At 38.0% G+C, this 23,784-nt stretch overlaps 1 protein-coding gene across 2 annotated transcripts in view; it reads left to right on the forward strand.

Annotated features, from left to right (window-relative positions):
* The window catches only part of LOC150109448 (aldo-keto reductase 1B-like), a 212,260-nt gene that overhangs the window by 4,752 nt on the left and 183,724 nt on the right, over positions 1–23,784 (forward strand). For both annotated transcript variants that reach the window (XM_090408381.1, XM_090408374.1), the window contains exon 2: positions 17,694–17,861. In XM_090408381.1, the coding sequence (XP_090264507.1) occupies positions 17,769–17,861 (93 nt within the window). In that variant the 5' untranslated portion in view covers positions 17,694–17,768. The remainder of the gene's footprint in view (positions 1–17,693; positions 17,862–23,784) is intronic.

Below are 23,784 nucleotides of genomic sequence, written 5' to 3' on the forward strand. Positions count from 1 at the left end.
TTTAAGTGTTATCATAAGTCTTATGAAACAAGAGTAGGCCTACATGAAAAAGAATTAGACTTATCACACTACATACATTACTTTGCAGTCCATGCATATTTTTCACTTGACCTAATTTTCTTTAGCAGTTCTTTGTTTCGACACAAAGGTTGGTCGATTGGTAGAGCCTCTGCTACTAATGGCTCAGTTAAAGTAAGTTTGAGCGCAGTTAGTAGTTGGAAGGAGACCAATTGTTTGATGCTGTTGGGGCACACTCTCCCTCGATGAGTCTTTGGACTCCCTGGAGGTGTCAAATAATAATTTTTTTTTTTTTTTTTTTGATATGATAATATTTTTATTGATTTGCTAAAATATTTACACTTACAATGAACATCTTGAGTGACATTGCAACTTATAATTTTAGAGAATTCAGCACAAAGTGCTACATTTTCTACATTGGATTTCAATTAGAAATTTTTTTTTTTTACGAAATACTTTTTGCCTCTATGTTATGTATTTACAACACAACACATGTTTTTCTAATATTTACAATAGGGATTATACAGAATTTTTGAATTTAGAATATACATAATTATAATAATAATAATTTATTTATTTTATTTATTTATTTATTTATTTATTATTATTATTTTTTTTTATGTCTCAGATGAATTGCATACATAGTTGCTGTAGTAATTATATATATATAATATTTATAACGCATTACAATTATGTATAACAGATACTTGCGAGTTAATAATTTTCTTCCTCGAAGCTTAGCAGAGCTTATCTGAGGAAGATAATAGATGATAGAGGGTAGTGGTTTCATGGTTATGTTCCTATACTGGTCACAAGTCAGGTGTTGATTTTACTGTTTGTTGGTTTGGCTTGGAAGACTTCGACTGCTATTACAGTTTAACTTTTTTTTTCTTTTTTTTTTTTGTGCAAATAGGGTTGGATTTAGACATGGTGTGTTTGTTTCTTTGTGTTCTTGTAGTGATAGTTTTTGAGAAGGGGGGTTGTCATAGGTTTGTGTGTGTGCATGTGTGGTGGGGGAGAGAGAAACAGGAATTGCTCTAATTTTCATTCTCGCTATAATATTTATATAGTGCCTGTTTCAGCTCTCTGTATGTTCCTAGGTTTCTGTTGTCGAACGGCAGTTTGTTTATCATGTCAGGTACGTAGAAGTTTTGGGTGGCTTTGCTGTAGTGATTGTTGTACTTATATGTTATGTAGTTTGTTGACTGTGGTCTTGTTATTTGATATGTTGTTCTGGTTACTCTATATGTTGGGCTGTAGTAGTGTTTTAACATGACTGTGTAGTGGCATAAGTGTTTCACCTTAAATATTTTGTGTTTTGTCCGTGCTTCCTGCATGAGAGTGGGTTGTTCCCAGAATATCAGTTTTATCATTTTATCTTGCAACCATTGTAGCCTGTTAAGTCTGTAGTCTGCGCAGAATGCATATAATGTGATTGCATATCTTAAAATGTTTTCACATAATGCTTTATAGATTAGTATTTTTATGTGGGTTGGGGCAATGTCTTTTAATCTGTATAGTTTGCTTGCTGTTATCCTAAGCTTGGTATGTAGGTAGTTTGTATGGCTATTCCAACTTTGATCAGCATCGAAGTGAAGTCCAAGATAGCGTGTTGTTTTCACCTGTGTGATGGTTGTGATTTTAGGTTCTGCACTTTGTGTATAGGAGGATGAATGTTTGATAGTGAGATATTTAGTTTCTATGGGCAGGGTTTGGGGGTTTTTGAATATCATTAGCTTTGTTTTTCCAGGGTATATATATATATTCCGTTTTCGGTTAACCAGTTAGTGATTTGATTGATGTCGTGTTGCATATTTGTGTGAGCGATATTTGCATTGTTGTGAATGGATACTATGGCCGTGTCATCTGCATACTGGAAGATTTTACTTTTTAGGGGGAGTTGGCTTATGTCGTGTGTGTATATGTTAAATAGAATGGGAGATAGGACAGCTCCTTGCAGTACTCCACAGATTACATGTACCTCTTTGCTGTATGCTGATCCTATATGTGTGATGTGCTTTCTGTTTTTCATGTGGAGTAGACGACCTCCAATTCCGATATGGGTAAGTTTCATTAACAAGGTTTTATGTGTTAGTGTGTCAAATGCTTTTTTAGGTCAGTGAATACCACTAATGTTATTCTGTTTTTATCCAATGCAGCGTTTATTAGATCTGTGAAATCTTCCAGGAGTGTTGCTGTTCCTTTATTTTTTTGAAAGCCATATTGTGTTTTGGGTATGATTTGAAATTTTTCAACGTATGTGGAGAGTTTCTGATGTACAATGCGCTCCATGATTTGGTTGATTACAGACAGCGTGGCGATAGGTCTGTAATTACTTATTATGTTTCTTTTTCCCTGTTTGTGTATGGGTGTAATTAATGCAGTCTTCAGTGTTTCAGGTATGTGTCCTGTTTCGAAGATTTTATTTAACAGTTTTTGTATAACTGGAAGTAGGTCGGTTGAGTGTTTCTTGATGTCTTTTGGTCTGATTCCGTCTATCCCCGGTCCTTTGTTAGGATTAATTTGTTGAATTGTCAGTGATAGTTCTTCTTTTGTTACTGTGGGGAACCACATCGACTGGGTTGCTCGTGGACCTAGTGGAGAATGTTCGTTTGTGTGAGGAAAGGTTGTTTCTTGTAGCGTTTGGACAGAGTTCACAAAGTGCTGATTAAAGTTGTTTGCCAGCTGTTTGAGGGATTTGGGATCGCAGGCAAAGCTGTGTTTTATTGTTTCTGAGGCAGTGATTTTGTGTATATGTCCAGCATTTCATTAATCAGGTGCCAGGTTTCCTTTATGTCATTCTGAGCTGTTGTTAATTTGTTGCTGTAATAGTTTCTTTTTGCCATTCTAATCTGGGTTGTTAGGAGATTCCATTTTCTTTTGTATTCAGCTTTTAAAGCGATATTGTTCTGCGACTTCTTAAGTTGTTTCCATAGGGCATCTTTTCTTTGTATGTCTGTTAGTATGTTGTCTGTTATCCATGGATTTTGTTTCGTTTTGGGGCGTATTTTTATTTGTGTTAATGCTTTGTTATATATTTTGTTAAATGCAAGTTTAAGATTATTATATACAGCTTTAGCAGAGTCTAAAGATGCTATCTGCATCCAGTCTGTTTTTCTGATTTCATCATTCACTATTGCTTCGTTTACAATGCTATGATACTGTTTTGTAGTCTCAGTGATTTTTATGGGTTCTGGTTCAGTGTGTAACTGCAATGCTGTGAAATAATGGTCTGCCAGTTTGCATGTTATGACGGCTGCTGTGTGGCTGTTTGGAGGGGCCCTTATATTTATATGATCAATGCAGGTTGAGGTTGTTGTGTTTCCGACTATCTCTTCTCGTGTATATGACTGTATGGATGGGGTTATGTTATATGCCGATAATAGGTCTAGGTATTGTTCTGTGTTGTTATTTATGTTCCTAATGTTTATATTAATGTCTCCTATTATTATCAAGTATTTTGAGGTGCCTACTTTCATGGTTGAAAGCCATCTGTTTAGTTCTTCTAGGAATTTTGTGGTGCTTAAGTCGGGTGGTCTGTATATTGCGTTTAATATCAGGGAGTTTTCTTGTTTGATGTTTTTAATTTCGATGCATATGTTTTCTGCATATTCTAATTTATAGTTTATTTCTGTTACTTCTAGTTTATGTTTGGTAAATATTATTATACCACCACCTCGTTTTGTTTGTCTGCAGTGTTTGTGTTGTTGGAAGCGTGGCATTTGGTAGGAGGATGCCTCTTTGTTTGTCGTAGATACTTCAGTCAGTATCAAAATGTCTATTTCGTCTATATCTTCCTTCAGATAAGCTTGCAGGGTCAGCCAGTATTTTGGAATGCTTCTGATGTTGATGTGGAGAATTGATAGTCCTTTTTTGGGGATTGTCAGTTGTTTCCATTCTGTTATTGATTTCAGAATGTGGCAATTATCATGTTCCGGGGTGATTACACCTGCTTGATGGTCTGCATTCATGTTGGTTGGTGTGCTGTTCCTTCTTTATGAGTTGTCAATATTCCTTTCAATGTGACAGCCTGTTGAGTCTACTACGGTCATCTACGGTCATCTACGGATTTTATTTCGATTGGTTTTGCATCTTATGTCTTTCTAAGGAATATTTTGCTGTCTCTTATCCATATAAACTGGTAATTGTTTTCTGTTTTTACTTTCCTTGCTTGGTAGAATATTTTTTGATAATATGGCATAAGGTATTTGGACAAGTATGTTGGGGTATTGTCATGGTCTCCTTTCAGATCCTTGACTACTGGATTTTTAATCCTGCTAGCTTTTATAAGTGTAGTTTTTGTTAGGCTGTTGGTGAGTCGCATTACGACGGGAGAAGGACGGGTATTATTTTCTCTTTTCCTTTTTTGTGGTAACCGATGCACTGACTGGATGTCTCTTGATTCAATGGGAGAGCCGATTTTTTGGCTTAGTTGTATTACAGTGTCTCTTAGATGTTCCGTAGCTATTTCTGGGATACCATTTATGAGGAGGTCATTTTTGTGCTGCTGTTGGTTTGAGAGCTCGCACTATTGCTTTAAAGAGTTTAGTTCTTGCCGTAGGTCTGTTGTCTCTTTAATTAAATTATGCTGTCTTTCAGTTAGCTCTTTGATGCAGTTTTTAATTTCTCTAATGGTCTGTAACATACTTTCTACCGAGTTATTATTAAATTTAATAAATTCCTCATATTAGTTGAATTTTTCTGTAATTTGTGCGGTATGTTTTTGAAATAGTTCTCCAACAAAATCGATTAAACAGTCTTTTAGGTTTTGTAATCTATTTTCAAGTAATGCATTTAAAGTTGGCTCACCTGGGTTTCTGTTGTTGTTTTCTTTGTTTTTAATTCCCTCTGTTGTTGATAGCTGTTTACTGCCTGCGGTTGTTTTCTGCATTGGCTGTTTTCCGCCTGTGATCGAAGGCGACATTCCTTTGTTGTCTCTGCAATGGGGACACTTCCACTCGTCACGATTCTTGTTTGATTTTCGCTGCCAAGTAGCCTTAGACAATCCTGAACATAGAAAATGCATGTTTCTTTGGCAGTTCCTATATGTTACGTAGTTTCTTCCCCCGTTAGGTCTTCTTGGCATTTGTAGCACTTCATATTTCTTGTTTGACGATCATGCTGTAATTTCTAATATGGTGTCTTCCTTTGTTCTCTTCTCGTGTAGTTGACCAACGTATACTTCAAACTTTGAATACTTATATTTTACTTATTACTTAACAGATACTTACAGTTTTTACATCTATATGTTCGTCTTGAAGAACGGAATTCACTGATGTACTTTAAATTTTAATTCACAAGAAAAGATCTACTAAAAAAAAAAAAAAATCAGCTAACGCCTTTTTATTCCCGTATACAGGGAGTAGGCGAGGCCATTTAGCACTATCTAACTTTTGGAGACTGAGTGGGCAGTTCAATCTCCACTGGTACCAATCAGAGATAGATGGCCCAAGGCTAGCACTAATTAAGCGGTACTCAGTGAAGAGAGACGGCTCAAATGTGCCGCCATCTCGTGGTCCTTAACCCTAACACAATATATTTAATGTCTGAAATAATGTGGGTTCTACGGTCGATTTTCTTGAGTTTACAGGACGAAAAACCCGAGTTTCCGGGAGGAAAAAACCTGCTTGCCCATGCCGGAGATCGACTAACTCGGGAACCGGTCGAAAAAAGGCTTAGAAAAATTTCCTCTAGTCGCCAACTAGACTCGAAACCAAGTCTTCCTTCGTGCGGCCAAGCGGCGTGGTTGGCAAACGCCACATCTACTGAGCTACACAGGCTCCAAAAATGGCTGTGTAGCTCAGTGGAAGTGGCGCTTGCGTCCTCTGCACTTGGCCGCTTGAAGTTAGACCTAGGTTCTAGTCTAGTCGCTGACTGGAGGAACTTTTTCTAAGCCTATCTTCGACCGGTTCCCGAGTTAGTCGATTTCTGGCATGGACAAGCGGGTTTTTTCTCCTGGAAACTCGGGTTTTTCGTCCCGTAAACTCAAGAAAATTGACCGTAGTACCCACAGTATTTCAGACAGTGACATATCTTGTTAGGGTTAGGTACCAAGAGATGGCAGCACTTGTTTGCCAGCCTCTTCATTGGTGGCTGCTATAATTAATGATAGACCAGCTGTCTCTGATTGGAAAAGATCTACTTTGCAACTTAAAATATGGGAGCATCGAAATAGCGTGCTTGCGACCGCTTGCTTCTAAAGCGCCCTCTTATAATAATAATAATAATATTTTTACGTGTAAAATGTCTCTAATTAAATTTAACTATAGCAAGTCTTTTCACAGATTCTATGGTAAGTCTATTTCTTTCCTTGGTCCACTTTTATTTATTTATTTATTCATATGGAGATTCCTCCCTTTTCTCCCCTGTCCCTATTGGAGCGAGTTGAGCTCCCTCATGGGGGGGTTAAGTATTTATGGCTGTAGATCCATGTGCTTTCACAGGGCCGGTTTGCTTGCTTACGGGATGAAAAACTCCAGATAAACTGGAGGGGTGGGGGAACCCTGCGGCTCACACCCAAGACCAGCTAACTTGTCTATGGCTGAGGAAGATCCTTAAGCTCCTCACGTCGGTGACGGGAATTGAACCCAGGAACACTCCTTCCCCAGGCATATGGTTGCGAAGTGCAAAGTCACTAGGCTAACCATACGGACCTTTGGTCCACTGAGCTTGTATTAATGAAAAGAGCCTTTCAACACTGGCATTGTGACTTGGAATTGCAAACAGAAACTGAGCCATCTTTACAATTTCATTGTAATGTTCTTCACTCTTGCAGAATTCAATGTAGTCACACCATTTTTTCTGACTTGACACTTCTTTTCCATCATATGAAGCAACAAATCTTCAAGTTGGAAAATTGGTCAAGACATTTGCTGTCATCAACTTGCACACCTCGCTCCATCAAGAAGTGTATACATTCTTCTACACTTTCCCAGAAGAGTTCTTTAAGACCTAGCCACTTAAAACAGGAAAATTCATTAAACTGTTGCATCCACATGTTCAAATAGTCTAAACACCCTACATAGAGTGTTTCCACATTACACAAAACTTTTTTACCCCAGATTTGAAGCCATCACTTTCCATTTTCTTCAACATGTCCTTTGCTTTCAATGGTACGAAATGTTCATTCTTCCTTTCCTGAAGAAGATCATGCAATGAGGATAGTATTTCCATTACATCAATAAGGGAATTGTCTTCTTTCTCTAGCCTGTTAATATGTGAATGGAACACATCAATTAGAGACTGCAAATGCCATGGATAGATTTCACTGAAAGGGTCTTCAAAAAAGTTCTTTATTACAGCTGGTGGTCTATTTTGAGATAAAAAGAATGATTTAAGAGCTGGATACATTTGAATTAGTCTTTGAACAGCAGGGTACAAGGATAGCCATTGTGTTTTACTGTGATTTAAAAGTTGCTGGTATTCTATATCCACAAACTCACAGAACTCCTCGAGAGACTCCACGGACAGTGTACATTAAAAGTAATTATATATTTTAAGTATTAAAGTTTGTAGGGCAATGTCAAGCAGGTCTGTATGATGTTGGATGCAATTCTTAAGGATGTGTGCAGGGCATCCCACTTCGACCAATGATTGGTTACCCATCTTCTTCAAATTGGCAAATACATTATTGCCTTGACCTCTTGCACGATCCCCAAACATGGTATTGCAATTATCACCTTCAAAAGAAACACATTTCTTTTGAAGTCCCAAATTGTTTAGTGTTTCACTTACATAAGTTAAAATAGTTTCTGCAGTTTCATTTGGTTTGCTCTCAACATACACTACTTTAATCTGTAAACCACCATTCTTGTAGTCAAAATATCGAATAAGGATAAGAAATACTTTCATATTACTATAGTTACTAGCATCTATTATATATCTGCCATGGATTTCATTATAGTTGCTATCGAATGGGGAGCAAGAACAGAATTTACAATGGTTTGTGTTTTTGTGCGACCACTCGACACTTTTGGAAGTTTATTTTTCACTTTGTTAGAATATAATAAATTTAGTTTAATCCTTTATCCAAGTGTAAACGAACAAAGTTTGCACCTAAAAATATCTTCAGGACTGGGGTAAGGTAGTGCAACACCAGGCAACTCCGAGCAAAGGTGAACCAAGTTCTCATCACTCCTTGTCTCAGTATCTCCCACAATGCAAAGGACATCTCTTTGCAGACATGTATACTACTATGCATTAAGGGAAGGGCCACTATCCAGACTGGTTTCAACCTTTATTGAGGTGTATTTAAGTAAAGACCTCTCTAAAAATTAGACGATCCTGAAAGATCGCCCAACTCAGCTTTGTTTCACTCAGCGTTGGCTCTACCCAGTGATAGACTCACCCCACCACCAGACAGAGCCATAATCTCACCGGTGGCTGTACTCAGAGACAGGCAAAAACCTACCCCAAACAGAGCCTCTCATATATATCCAGCATGGGAGGCACACCCAAACGTGGAGATACTAAGGCAGAAGAAATAGGAGAGGTCATATTTACCTATAGGAGTTGCCAACAGGTGTACCACCTTATTATTGAATTACTCTGGATTTAGAGAAAGATGTTGGAAGTTTATTTTTCACTTGGTTAGACTATAATAAATTTAGTTTAATCCTTTATCCAAGTGTAAGCAAACAAAGTTTGCACCTGAAAATTTGCTTGGAGTTGCCTAGTGTTGCACTACCTTACACCAGTCCTGAAGATATTTTCAGGCACAAACTTTGTTTGCTTACACTTGGATAAAGTGTAAGCAAACAAAGTTCAACAGAGGTCCTGTTGAATTCTGTCCCCTAACACACTTTAAATGCTTTTCTGTTTTTGCATGTAGTTCCAAGTCTCTTATCCCATGCTGTGTGATCAAAACGTATGTACCAGGACTGCATACACATTCAGCCTCTCATGGCTCATGTCCAGGGCAAAAAAATGTAAATTTTTCCCTATGATTATCATTGAAGGAGCACTTTCTTTTAGCTTTAGACATCCTTCAGATAATCTGAAATAAATATAAGATGATATAAAATTTTATCGTAATGTTTAGGTAGGCCTACATAACGGTTATGTCATAACCTAAAACGTGGTATATATTTTAATTCTAATATAATTTGATAATTTAATATCTTACTTAATTGGTAAGGTCATTAATACTAATTAAGAATGAACAAAACTAAGGATGCATCTTGATTTCCACTTCAAACACCACCACTATCATAGCACTAAGCATGCAGTAATGCCATTAATGTGAAGCCAGCACCAACAAGAAAGAGCGAAAAGTTGAAACAAAAATGAGGGCCGATATCTAAAAGCACAATTTGATTCGATTATTGATTCAATTGTTCTATAATATAACCAACCTCCTGCATTCTTGTTTCAGCAATATTACCAACATAGGAAAAACGCATGGGGAAAAAATCTAAACTGCTCCCACAGAAATGCAGACAAAACGGGGGGGTGTTCGAAAATGTATGCAGACATGTCCGCATAAATGCTGACATATGGTAACCCTAACACAACCACAACCAGGTAATCCTTTCACATCAAAATGCATAACCTTACACTTTGCCACATGAAACTAATATCCATTTTAACACCATCAAAATTTTAACACCATGCAAAATTTTAACACCATCTTTATTGATTATTGGTGTACTCAATTTTGCATCATTGACAAACAACAGTTTCTTTCCCTATATCATTCATGTATGAATTAAATAGTAATAGCCCAAGACTAGAGCCTGGTGGCATGCCACTAGTTGCAGATATTCTACTGGACTCTATTCCTGAATAAAGTACTGTCTGGTATTTCTCCATCGTCTACCCTCTTATGCACTTCGCCAACTTTATATCCATTCCCATGTGCTGCAATTTATTGATTAGAATTCCATGTGGTATCTTTAACAAAACTATGTTGATTTGTGAAGAATACCACATGGAAATACTCAATATAGTATCCCTTTCTATTTTACCCATTTTGTATTTTGCTCCATTCTCACATTCTCCTTGTTCTCACCAAAATAAATAATTTCTCTACCACTATCAACTCTTTCACTTGCTTACTCCTATTCAAACGATTGTCGCTGGACTCATTCTCTCTCCACAAAACAAAGCTTGTGCACTTTCTCATTTGCCATACCTCTAACAATCAAATCTCCATAAAGTATCACTTTCAGATCATTCATGCTTCATGTTCACTAACTTTGCTTTCAAGTCTTCATTATTTTCACCATAGCTGTCATTCACAATAGCTATCTTGCCATTAATTTCACTCACAATCTTACTATCATATGCAATTTCTTTCTCACTGTTAGTCTCAATCTTGCCATCAGCTTCCCTCTTTTCCCACCATCAGCGTCGCATTTCTCCTTACTTACACATAGTCTCTCATTCTCTTTGGCCATTACTGCTCACATTCTAACACTCTGTGCTGTCTTCTGCCCTTGGTCCAATATCACTTATTCCACATTCTCTACTGATTCAAAGAAGCCTCATAGTCCATTAGCTTGTCATACTTCTATGATGCCCATACTTGTTCACTTCTCTCATTCAGCATATCTCCATTAACATCCTTAATATCTCCTCACATATTCATGCATATTACGAGTACATTCACAGCAACATATAATTCTTGAAAAATCCACACCTCTCATGTTGTTCATCTTTTACCAATCTACATAACAACCTCACTCTTACCTCCATGTCTTGGATCAGTGAATAAAGAAATGCACAGACATTAATCAATACAGAATATAAAACTTAACCAAACATCACTTGTTATCTCAGCTATCGCACAATGAAATTCACTTTAAAAGTATATAATATTGCCATTCAGCAGCCCCTAGAACACTATTTTCTTCTTACAATTATTATTATGTTATTATTATTCAGGCCTCCATGGAGTCAAAAGACTCATCGTGGGAGGTCTTTTCTAAGAAACACAAGTCTATCAAGACTCATCAAGGGAGGTCCCTCCTAGGACACACAAAGTCTATCATACCACTCGTTAAATGCATTGACCATTCTCGCTCTCACCACTCTGTCAAGCAATGCATTCCATAGTTCAACCACCCTCCATGTAAAGAAACCACTCCTCACCCTCTTTCTCACAGTTTCCTTTCGTAACTTCCAGGGATGGCCCCTTTTCATGACTCCTTCCTGCTGTTCAACCAAGCGAAAGAACTCCCTAGTGTCAACCCTGTAACCACCTCTCAACAGTTTAAAAGTCTCAATCATATCACATCTCCTTCTTCTATCCACCAAACTCTGCAGTCCACACTCCCTCAGCCGATCCTTATAACTAACATTGACAGTCTTTACACCATCTTTGTTATCCGCCTTTGTACCCTTTCCACAGTTAATTTATCCCCTTCAAATCCTGGGGACAAGATCTGAGAACAATAGTCTAAGTGTGGTCTGATCAGGGTCTTGTACAATGGAATGATAACTGTTTTATCTATGCAGGTCAGTGTCCTTATCATTATTGCAGCAATCCTCTGTGTTACCTTCGCTACCTTTGCAATATGTCCCTTAAATTTCAGTTCTCTATCAATCATCAACCCCAGATCTCTCGTCTCCTCCTACTTCCTCCAGTTTAACTCCTCCCATAGAGTATGCAGCATCTCATCGATGTGTCCCAAACCTCAAGAGCTTACATTTTGCTGCATTAAACCGACACTCCCCATTCGTTTACCCATCTATCTAGCTTATTCAAATAATCTTGCAGGGCTACCACAACTGCACTATTACTAATAACCCTTCCCAGCTTTGCATCATCCACAAACAACTGAATAGTCTGAAAACAACTGAATTGTCACCTCTATATAATTTCTGTGGAGTTCCCTTATGTGCTATGGAAAATCCATTCTAAATCTGTATACAACCGTGTTTTGATTTATGCATTTTTGGTTTAATATGATTTGATTACTATTATTACGTGATACCTCGAAGGAGTCCAAGAACTCATTACGAGAGGATGCTCTGTTCTACTACTTATAACTCACTGTCTCTCCCTACTTAATCTCCCTACTTAATCATATAGCTACACATAACATAATTGCTACCATTTACTGCCTACCACCACTACTACTACTACTATAGTATTTATTATTATTATTATTATTCAGGCCTCCAAGGAGTCAAAAGACTCATCGAGGGAGGTCCTTCCTAAGACATAAAGTCTGTCAAGACTCATCAAGGGGAGGTACCCCCCTGAGAAACACAAAGTCTATCATACCACTCTTTAAACTCACTGACCGTTCTCGCTCCCACCACTCCATCAGGCAATGCATTCCACGGCTCAACCACCCTCCACACAAAGAAACCAATCCTTACCCTCTTGCTCACAGTTTCCTTTCGTAACTTCCAGGGATGACCTCTTGTCATCACTCCTTCCCGCTGTTCAACCAAGCGAAAGAACTCCCCAGTATCAACCCTGTAACCACCTCTCAACAGTTTAAAAGTCTCAATCATATCACCTCTCCTTCTTCTATCCACCAAACTCTGCAGTCCACATTCTCTCAGCCGATCCTTATAACTATCCTTGTACAATCCTGAAACCATCTTTGTCATCCGTCTTTGTATCCTTTCCACAGTTAATTTATCCCCTTCAAATCCTGGGGACCAAATCTAAGAACAATAGTCCAACTGTGGTCTGATCAGAGACTTATACAACGGAATGATAACTCTCTTATCTCTGCAGGTCAGTGTCCTTCTCATAATTGCAGCAATCCTCTGTGTTACCTTCACCAACTTTGCAATATGTCCCCTAAACTTCAAGTTTCTATCAATCATCAACCCCAGATCTCTTGTCTCCCCTACTTCCCCCAGTATAACTCCTCCCATGCAGCATCCCATCGATGTTTCCCAAACCTCAAGACCTTACATTCTGCTGCATTAAACTGACAACCCCATTCATTTGCCCATCTATCTAACTTATTTAAATCCTCTTGCAGAGCTACCACATCTGCACTATTATAATAATCCTTCCCAGCTTCGCATCATCCACAAACAACTGAATATCCCCCTGCAATCCACTGGCTATGTCATTGATATAAAGGATAAACAATATAGGTCCTAATACTGAGCCCTGTGGGACTCCACTTGTAACCCTCTGCCTCCTGGAAACTGCTCCACCATACACAACTCTCTGATACCTATCAGACAGCCAATCCTGAATCCAGTTGACCAATCTGACATTCAGACCCATGTGCTGCAACTTAAATATCAGCTTATCATGTGGCACCCTGTCAAATGCCTTCGCCAAGTCTAAGAAAATTGCAGTATGTGCCTTTCCCTCATCTAATGTTCTTGTAACTTTATTATAAAATGCTAGCATATTGCTAAAACAAGAGCGTCCTTTCACAAATCCATGTTGATTCTCACAGATAACATTACCCTCATCTGCCCAATGCTGTATACGGTCCCTCACTACTTTCTCCAAGATCTTAACAACTACTGATGACACACAGACTCGCCTATAATTAGACACTTCCAGTCTGTTACCACCCTTATGCAATGGCACTATCTTACCTTCCTTCCATTCCCTGGGCACCTTTGCCAAAGCCAGACTTTCATTGAAAAGCCACGTTAAAGGCACTATCAGTTCCCTAGCACATTCTCTCAACACTCATGGTGAAATACCATCCAGTCCCACAGCTTTACTGACATCCAGAGTACTCAGTATCTGAAACACTCTCCTCCTGTACCTCCAGACCGCGAACCAGTCCTATCCCTCTAGCATTAAAACTGACTCCTCTAGGATGAAATACTCCAATAAAGTGTTCATTGAACATTTCCACTATGTCCTCTGCATCAGTCACTCTATTCCCATTTTTATCCCACAATATCATTCTTCCACAGTCATTTCTCCTCCTGTACCTCCAGACCGCGAACCAGTCCTATCCCTCTAGCATTAAAACTGACTCCTCTAGGATGAAATACTCCAATAAAGTGTTCATTGAACAATTCCACTATGTCCTCTGCATCAGTCACTCTATTCCCATTTTTATCCCACAATATCATTTTTCCACAGTCATTTCTCCTCTTACTGGCCACATAGCTAAAAAAATTCCCTAGGATTTTCTTTGGATCTTAGGGCCAATCTCCTCTCATATTCCAGTTTCGCTTTCCTTACCACACTAGTCACTTTTCTGGCCTATGTCTTATATTCCTCATGCATCTCTTCACCTGTCTCCTTATATCTCTTCCATAGCCTCTTTTTCGCATGCAATTCCTGTTTAATATTGTTTGTCATCCACTTTACTCCAAATTGCGTCCTCTTCTTCACTCGTGGTATACAACTTACCATTGCTGATAACAAATATTCTTTCACAATTTCCCACGCACTAGTGATATCCCGGCCTTCCAATTCCTCCCTCCATGAAACTTCCCGAAGTTGACGTCTAAAACTATTATAATCACCTGCCTTATAATTCCACATAAGTTCCCGTCTCTTTGATACTCCTGCATGTCTATTCATTTTCCAAGTCAACACCATATGGTCACTCTCTCCAACTGGTGGGAGAGACGTTAACTCAGTTATTATCAACTCTTCTGATGCTATAACCAAATCCAAAACTTTTGAACCTCTTGTTCCCTCTGTTACATGTTGCCTAAAACATTTGTCCCTCAAGAATTCTAGAAATTCCATTTCCCTATTGCTACATGCATCTTCCTCTCTCCAATTTATACTACTGAAGTTAAAATCTTCCATAACAATCATTCTTCTTGCACTTGCCAAACTTAGCTGTCTAAACATCTCCTGGTCCCCATCCTCTGTGCTCCTGGGTCTGTAGCAACACCCCACTAAATATCCTGTCTTGCCTACCTCTACCTTACAACATACGCTCTCAAAATCATTTGTCTCACTTCCTTCCAAAGCCTCCACTCTTAGAGGACATAGGTCATCACTTATCATAAGCAGTACCCCACCACCATGCTTTTCCCATCCTATCCTGACGAAAAATGCTATACCCTGCGACTTCTATTTCTGTTGTTATATCCCCTTCTGTCAACCACGTCTCAGTGATCGCAATAATGTTTGGCCAGGCTGATGCTATCTGCGCCACCAATTCCTCTCCCTTATTCCGGATACCCTGGCATTAGTATAAAGCATATAAATGCCATTGTTTCTATACCCAGCATTATCCCTTCTAGACTCCACTGGGCTCAGTGTTACCTGACATTGTCTCCCTTCTCCCAAGTATCCATTTTCACAAGAGGCCACCCTTGCTATCATCCTCCCTGGGACACACTAACTCGTTCAGAACAGCAATCTCTCCAGATGCCTACATCCTTCCTCATTCAAAATTAAATGGTCTCTCGCATACAATTCCTCTCTTTAACGCACTCCAAGCATTCACATATACCAGTCCTCTCTTGTCACACATTCTCGCTATTATGCCATTCAATATCACCACTCTTCTGCTCAGCTCATCATTATCATACCTAGGCAACACGCACACTATTTTTCCTCTCTCTGTCTTCTTCCGTACAGTCTCAAGCAAAAATTTCATATCTCTCACTGCGCGACTTACATTACCACTCGTCATTCGTTCCTACCATCACAATCATCTCATCCACCCTTTCACCTCTCTTAATTTCCATAGCCACCCTTTCTATTGTTCCTTCTCGCAAACACTCCTCACGCATCCTATTTTGAACACCATGCATCATTGAGTCGCCATACATTATACCTCTTACCATTCCCTCGCTCCTGTTGTTTCCATTCTCTCCTCTTCTTTCATTCCCATACCTCTCTCTTCTACTGTTTCCATTCTCTCCTCTTCTAGCACTCCCATACATCTCTCTCATTCCCTCTCTCCTACTGTTTCCATTTTCTCCACTTCTAGCACTTCCATATCCCTCTCTCGTTCTGTCTCTCCTACTACTGTTTCCATCCTCTCGTCTGCTAGCATTCCCATACCTCTCTCTCATTCCCTCTCTTCTACTGTTTCCATTCTCTCCTCTTCTAGCACCCCCATACCTCTCACTCATACTCCCTAAATTCTCTCTCTCTCCTACTCTGATTTGCCTTGCATTTATCTGTTATTTGTTTCTAAATTTTGTATGTTTCCCAGAAGAATGAGAAAAACGCATTCTTCTGGGAAAAAAACAGTTATATGATTGTTAATAGGCAAGATGGCTAATGACTGCATAGCACTGATGACATTAACAGTTAATCATTTACAGATTGTGCAGTGATGATCAACATTGCAGATAGGAGTTTGGTATGCTTTGTCTTAGTCCTGTTCCAGTTAGTGTTTACCTTCCATTAGCTAAGACTGCTCATTGAATTTTATGCTTCTGGTAATCATGGAGTTTTAATGTTGTTGATATGCTGACATAAGAAGCTAATTTTTATAATATTATTCTTCAAAGTGGAAGAAACTTGCTTACTATATTTCCTCTGCATCAAGATCACTGAAGTCTGTTTCCTTCTCTTCAGGTTAGTGAAATGTGATGTAATTCTTCATCCGATGAAGATGAGGAATCACATAATGGAGAAGATTAAATTCACTAAATCATCTTTATTGTTTTAATTTTTACCTTATGTATAACAAAATTATGAAATCTAAAATAAATAAATTTTAAAAATAACAAGCAAAAACATTTCATAAAAATAAATATTTGTAATCCTCTGGATTGACTCAATTTATGTAACTTCATGTATATGTGTGTTTGTAATTTTCACAATGATTTTCAAAAATGTATGTGCTATGTAACTCAAAGTAACTATAACAAGCCTTATCTTAAAATAATTCAGATCCATTCACTTATTCTCACAATTATTTAATTGTGCATTATCTATATAGTTAGAAAACCTCATCTCACCTGCTATTATTACTTATAAATCCTGCACTAACCCCCCCCCCCCCTCCTCATCACATTTTTCCTTATTCAAATAAAGAAATACAGTTCTAGGCTGAAGGAATTATATTTAAACTTCTATCCAATAGATTTCTCTATTACCTGAGAATTGAATTGAGAGTAATAGGACAACAACATCTTAATGGATAAGGATTTGTTTCCCAATTTTGGAATAGGCAAGATATGTGTAAATTTTAGCCACGGGTTTATTGTAGTGGAATAGAAGAGTATATAAAAGAATTATGTGAGAATAGTTACAGAGATGCCATCTAATCATCACTTTTTTTTTTTTTTTTTTGCATTCAGGTTGTTCAAGTATTCTACTCTCCTTTAGCAATGAAGAAGAGATATTCAGTACTAAGGAATTTCAGGAATGTATGATATACAGTGACATGCAGTTTCCCTTTGTCAGTTGCACTATGTATCTGTAAGCTTAACAGGCTAATGAAAGGAGGGAGGGGGCTTGGGAGATATTAATGTAAATAAACCAAAAGCTCCTTGAAGAGAGGGGATTTGCTGAAAATACATAAATACACCATTAAAAGTTACAAGCAAAGAGCATCAGTTACATACTGATTTGGCATGAAACAAGTCAAAATAACACTATTGAAAACAACATTCATTGTTTGAAATTGGATTTGGATTTGTTATGATTTACATAGGTACAAGTGAGTATTATAAGCTTTAATACAGACTGAAAGGGAAACTGACTTCTGTTAGAAGCAAGTAGTAGTAGTATGCTCTGTTGTTATCTCCTGATGTGAAAGTTGTATGTTATTTTAATGAAAATCCAAAATTTTGATTTTTTTCAGTTAAATCCACTACAAATCAATCGGACTATTAGCTCAGCAGTTGATTTTGGATATCGTCATTTTGACTGTGCATTGATGTTTGAGAATGAAAGTTACATTGGAGATATTTTGAATTCCAAAATGAAGGAAGGAGCAGTAAAGAGGAGTGATCTCTTTATCACAAGTAAGGTAAGTGGATGATTTCCTCCATATTTGTTATTACAATTTATTTGATAAATAAAACTATTTTATAACAGTCAAGATGGCTAATGACCTCATAGTGCTGATGACATTAATAGTTAATCATATACAGATGTGGCAGTGATGATCAGCAGCAGATAAGAGTTTAGTATTCTTTCTTTGTACTGTTCCAGTTAGTGTTTATCTTCCATTATCTGAGACTACTCATTGAATTTTATTAATATTATTATGATTCAGGCCTCCATGGAGTCAAAAGACTCATTGTGGGAGGCCCATCCTAGAAAACACAATCTCTTTCATACCACTCTTTGAACTCATTGACCGTTTGTGCTCTCACTGCTCTATCAGGCAATGCATTCCATAGTTCAAGTACCCTTTTGTTGACAGCTTCCTTTTGCATCTTCCAGGGATGGCCCCTTGTCCTCGCTCCTTCCCATTGATCCACAAAGTGAAAGAATCTGCAGTGTCAACCCTATAACTACCTCTCAACAGTTTAAAAGTCTCAGTCATATCACCTCTCCTTCTACCTACCAAACTCTGCAGTCCACATTCCCTCAGCCTATCTTCATAACTAGCATTGTACAGTCCTGATGCCATCTTTCTTATCTGCCCCTGCACCCTTTCCACAGTTAATTTATCCCCTTCAAATCCTGATTACCAAATTTGAGAATAATAGTTCAAGTGTGGTCTGATCAGGGCTTTATACAATGGAATGACAACTTATTTATCTGTGCGGGTCAGCATCCTTCTCAGTATTGCAGCAATTTGGGTTACCTTCACCACCTTTGCAATATGTTCCCTGAAGATCAGGTTTCTACCAATCATCACCCTCAGATCTCTTGCATTCCCCTTCTTTCTCCAGTAGAGTTCTTATAACAACGTATGCAGCATCCCATCAATGTATCCCAAACTTCAAGACTTTACATTTAGCTGAATTAAACTGACATCCCCATTCATTTGCCCATCTATTCCACTTTATTCAAATCCTCTTGCAGGGTTACCACATGCACTGTTATTAATAACCCTTCCCAGCTTCACATCATCTGCAAACAACTGAATATCCTCCTGCAATCCATTGACGATGTCACTGATATAAAGGTTGAACAATACAGGTCCCAGTACTGAACCCTGTGGGATCCACTTGTAACCTTCTTCCTCCTTGATATTGTTCCCCATACACAACTCTCTCTCTCTCTCTCTCTCTCTGACTGATACCTATCAGATAGCCAATCCTGAATTCAATTCACTAACCTGACATCTAAATCCATGTGCTACAACTTAAATATTAGCTTATCGTGTGGTATCCTGTAAAATGCCTTTGTAAAATCCAAAAAAAATAGCAGAATATGTATTCTCCTCATTAACTGCTCTTGTCACTTTGTTATAAAAGTCAATCATATTACTAAAACAAGAGCACCCCTTAACAAATCCATGTTGACTCTCATAGATAACATTAACTTCATCTGCCCAATGCTGTATATGGTCCCTCACTAATTTCTCCAAGATCTTACCAACCACTGATGAAACACAAACTATCACTTTCTTGGTCTGAGTCTCATATTCTTCATGCATCTGCTCTCCACCCCTCTCTTTATATCTCTTATATAAGCTCTTTTTTACCTCCAGTTCCTGTTTGATATTGTTTTTCGTCCACTTTATACCAAATTCTGTTCTCTCTTACTCGTGGTATACAGCTTGTTATTGCTGCTAATAAATATTCCTTCACATTTCCCAAGCACTAATAATATCTTGTCCTTGCAATTACTTCCTCAGTGGAACTGCTCCAAGTTGATATCTAAGACTATTATAATCATCTGCCTTATAATTCTACATATATTCCTTTCTTTTTGATACTCCTGCATGCCTATTCATCTTCCAAGTCAAAATTATGTGGTCACTCTCCAACTGGGGCAGCAATGCCATCTCAGTTCTTCTGATGCTATGGCAAAATTCAAGACAGTTGAATATAATGTTCCTTCTCCTGCATGTTGTCTAAGACATTTGTCCCTCAAGAATTCTAGAAATTGAAGATAGTAAATTAAATATGGAAATAGACAACAGAATCAACAAAGCTGGTGTGGTAGGAAGTCAACTGAATAAAGTTATATGGAATAAGAGAGAAATTAGCCAAAACACTAAATTAGCTGTATACAATAAAGTGTTCAAACTAATTTTAACTTATGAATCTGAGAGCTGGGTCAGAAGCAAAACACTTGACCAGACTAGAGACCGCAGATATGAGAGTTCTTAGAAAGATCAGGGACATGAACAGATGGTATTGGCAATATCATATTAAAAACGAGCTTATATTAGAGATATAAGATCTGATAATGTGGGAGTCTTGACAAGTAACAGACTGATTTGGAGGAAAATTGTAGATAGGAAGTTAGTAATGGCATGTAAATTTTTCATGTGGTACTATCACATCCTATACACCCCTTGAGGGTATATACCAGCAATTTGATGATGATGATGATGAATTCTAGAAATTCCACTCCCTTATTACTACATGCAGTTTCCTCTTTCCAATTTTAATCTCCCATAAAATTAAGTTAAAATCTCCCATAACAATCATTCTTCTTGCACTTGCCAATCTCATCCTCCTGAACATCTCCTGCTCCCTATCCTCTATTCTTCCTGGTTTGTAGCAACACTGCATTAAATATCCTGTCCTGCCCACCTGTACCTCACACCATATGCTTTCAAAACCATTAATGCCATTGCCCTCCAAATCCTACACATTGAGAGATGACATACGTCATCACTTTTCATAAGCAATACTCCACCATCATATTTTCCTTTCGTATCCTGTCAAAAAATGCTGTACTCTGCTGCTTCCATTCCTGTTTGTATATCATCTCCTGTCAACCACATCTCAGAGATTCCATAATAATCTTTGGGCAGGCTGATGCTCTCAGCACCACCAATTCATTTCCTTCATTCTGGATACTCCTGGCATTAGTATAAAGATTAAAAATCTCACTGTTTCTATACCTGTCATTATCTCCTCCAGACTCCACTGGATTCATCATTACCTGATGTATTCCCCCTTCTCCCAAGCACCTATTCCCATAAGCAGCCAACCCTGTAACCATACACCCTTATAACTGTAGTTTCTCTGCATTGACATACTGACTTGTTCAGAGAACTGCATTCTCTCCAGATGCCCTTCCTCATTCAAATGCTAGCTGTCTCTCAAATACAGTTCCTTTCTGTCCTTAAATGCCCTCCAAGTATCCACACATTCGAAGCCTCTCTTTTGACACATTCTGACTATCATACTTGGGTAACACACACACACTATCTTTCCTTTCTGGGTCTTCTTCCATACAACCTCACAGCTGAACCTCAGATCTCTTGCCACCCAACTCACACTGCTTCTCAAGTTTTTCATAAACACCATCCAATCATCTCATCTACCCTTTCTCCCTGCCATATTTTTTATTGTTCCTCCAGGCAAACACTCCTCATGCTTGGTTCCAACATTCCCTCACAATTTTCTCATTCCCTTTCTTCTACTGTTTCTATTCTCTCCTCTTCTATCATTCCCATAACTTTCTCTCACTCCTACTCTGATTTACTTTGCATTCATTGTTTCCAGTTGCTTAATCTCTTCTTTCATGCTTCTCAACTCATTCCCGAGTTGAGAAGCATGAAACTCGCCTGCTCTTTCAGTGCATCTGTCTCTCTGTAAGCTACCCACTCTTGCTCATCATTCATCCTCCAACTTAGACCATCTCCAAAAACTTCACAATAAATCAAACTTACCATACTCCCCCACTTTTATTATTTCATTTACATTCCTCTGTTTATCCTCATCTTCCATCATGCTATACATCACTCTAGGTCGGTATTCTCCTAACTGTGATGCAACTCTGCTGAGATCTGTTATACTAATCTCCAACTCACAAAGTTTTCCCATTTTCTACATTTTCCACATATATGCAGTCTACAATCTCTCACCCGCCACATATCCAACTGCCAGGATGCATACATGCCACAAAAAATCCCATAGTAATCTATGCAAAAATATATAAGCAATAAATTATGTTTCTATTAATCATGGAGTTTTAATGTTGTTCACAATTATGCTGACATAAGAAGCAAATTTGGTATTCCTGTCATCCTGACAAGAATAGAGACTGAAGGGTATGATGTATTTCATGAAGATAGAAAGGGTAAAAAGGGATGTGGAGTGCTATTGAAGAAGTATCAGAAACAAGGGAAATGAAATGATTGCATATTAATTGAGTTTGTTCATCCAAAAATTTTGAAATAAGTGAGACATGGTTGGATGAGGATGACATCCTGACACTTATAGAGATGGAAAAGTATATGATGTACTTCTTGAAGTAGAAAGCATGAAAAAGGAAGCAGAGTGCTATTGATGATAGAAAAAAGAGTATGTCCATACAAGGTAGGATGCAAGGGGAAAATAGTAGTAGTGCTTTTGAGGCAATATGATGTGAGATAGTGGTGAATAGAATGTAATGCTTTTTTGGATGTTGCCATAGATCTGGTAATGTGGAGGGTAGTGGCTATGAAATATATAAACAAATTAGATAAGCAAATGGGAAAAGGCTCATCATTATAGGTGATTTTAATTACGGCAATATACATTGGGATGACGAGATAGCAACCGGAAGTAAAGAAAATTAGTTTCTTGAGTTTTTTTTGAGGGACAACTATTTCAGTATGTAACCATCTGCAACAGAGAGTACATGAGGATTGAGCATCTTGAATATGTTCAGCTCATCAGAGGATGTTATTATAAATGAGGTTTCAAATCTCTCTCCAGTTGGTGAAAGTCACCATGTATTCATTACCTGGGTTGTTGCCAACCAATGTAAGGACTTCTGTGAGGAAAGGGTATATGTGAAACTATAAGGCTGTTGATTATAAGAAGCTCAGGAGACAGCTTGGAGCTGTAGCATGGAATGAAGAGTTGAGTGGAAAGGAGATCAGTGCTGCTTGGGTGATATTCAAGAATTATCTAGTAGAAGCAATGTCTGAATGTATTCCAAAGGTCAGAAGGTTGAATAAGGTGGGTGTGAAATGGATGAATGAAGAGATTAAGCATGCAATATAGAGAAAAAATGGATTATGGAAGCAACATAAGAGGAGTGGTAATAATCAAATAATCAATTTCGTGAGGGATACAAAGAACAGACAAGGAGGGCAACCTGGTTGGTAAGGATAGCAAAAGTTCAGTATGAGCAGCAGTCAGCTAATGAACCAATAAAAAAAAAAAATCCTGGGGAGTTCTTTTAATATGTAACTAGCAAAAATAAGAATGATAATGGTAGGATGGCATTGATTGGAAAAAATGGTATGAGGACAACTGCTGTGGAGGGTATAGTTGAAGTATTTAATGAGCAGTTCTTAAAGGTCTTTCATCCTTGTGATTGTGACATCATGTAGAGTTTGAGAGCATTGGATGATGAGGAGGAGAGGCTGGCTGTGAGTGAGGAAGAGATAAGAGATATATGGGGAATTAAACAAATTTTAATTTCCCATATAAAACACATTAAACAAATATTAATAAGGCTGTGAGACTTCATGATATATCACCACTTTTTTTTAGGAACATGCCAGGGAGTTGACATCTGCCTTGGCATATTATTTAATATGAATCTTACATTGGGTCAAATTCCAAATTAGTGGAAGGAAGGGAAGGCCAGATTGTACCACTTAATAAAGAAGGTAAGAGAATTCAAGCATCAAAACTATAGGCCAAGATGTGTGTCATGTTGTGGTTTAAGTGTTGCAAAGGCTGGTGAGAATCAGGATGCAGAATTGGGTTGACAACAGTGGTATTATCTTTGATGGATAGCATGGATTTGCTAAAGGAAAGCCATGTTTTAGTAGTCCACTTAATTATTACAATAAGATGACAACAGCATTCGACGTG

The sequence above is a fragment of the Typopeltis vanoorti genome, chromosome 2 (assembly GCF_054136105.1).
Source record: "Typopeltis vanoorti isolate ZY-2024b chromosome 2, IOZ_Tvanoo_1.0, whole genome shotgun sequence".
Lineage (NCBI taxonomy): Eukaryota > Metazoa > Arthropoda > Arachnida > Uropygi > Thelyphonidae > Typopeltis > Typopeltis vanoorti.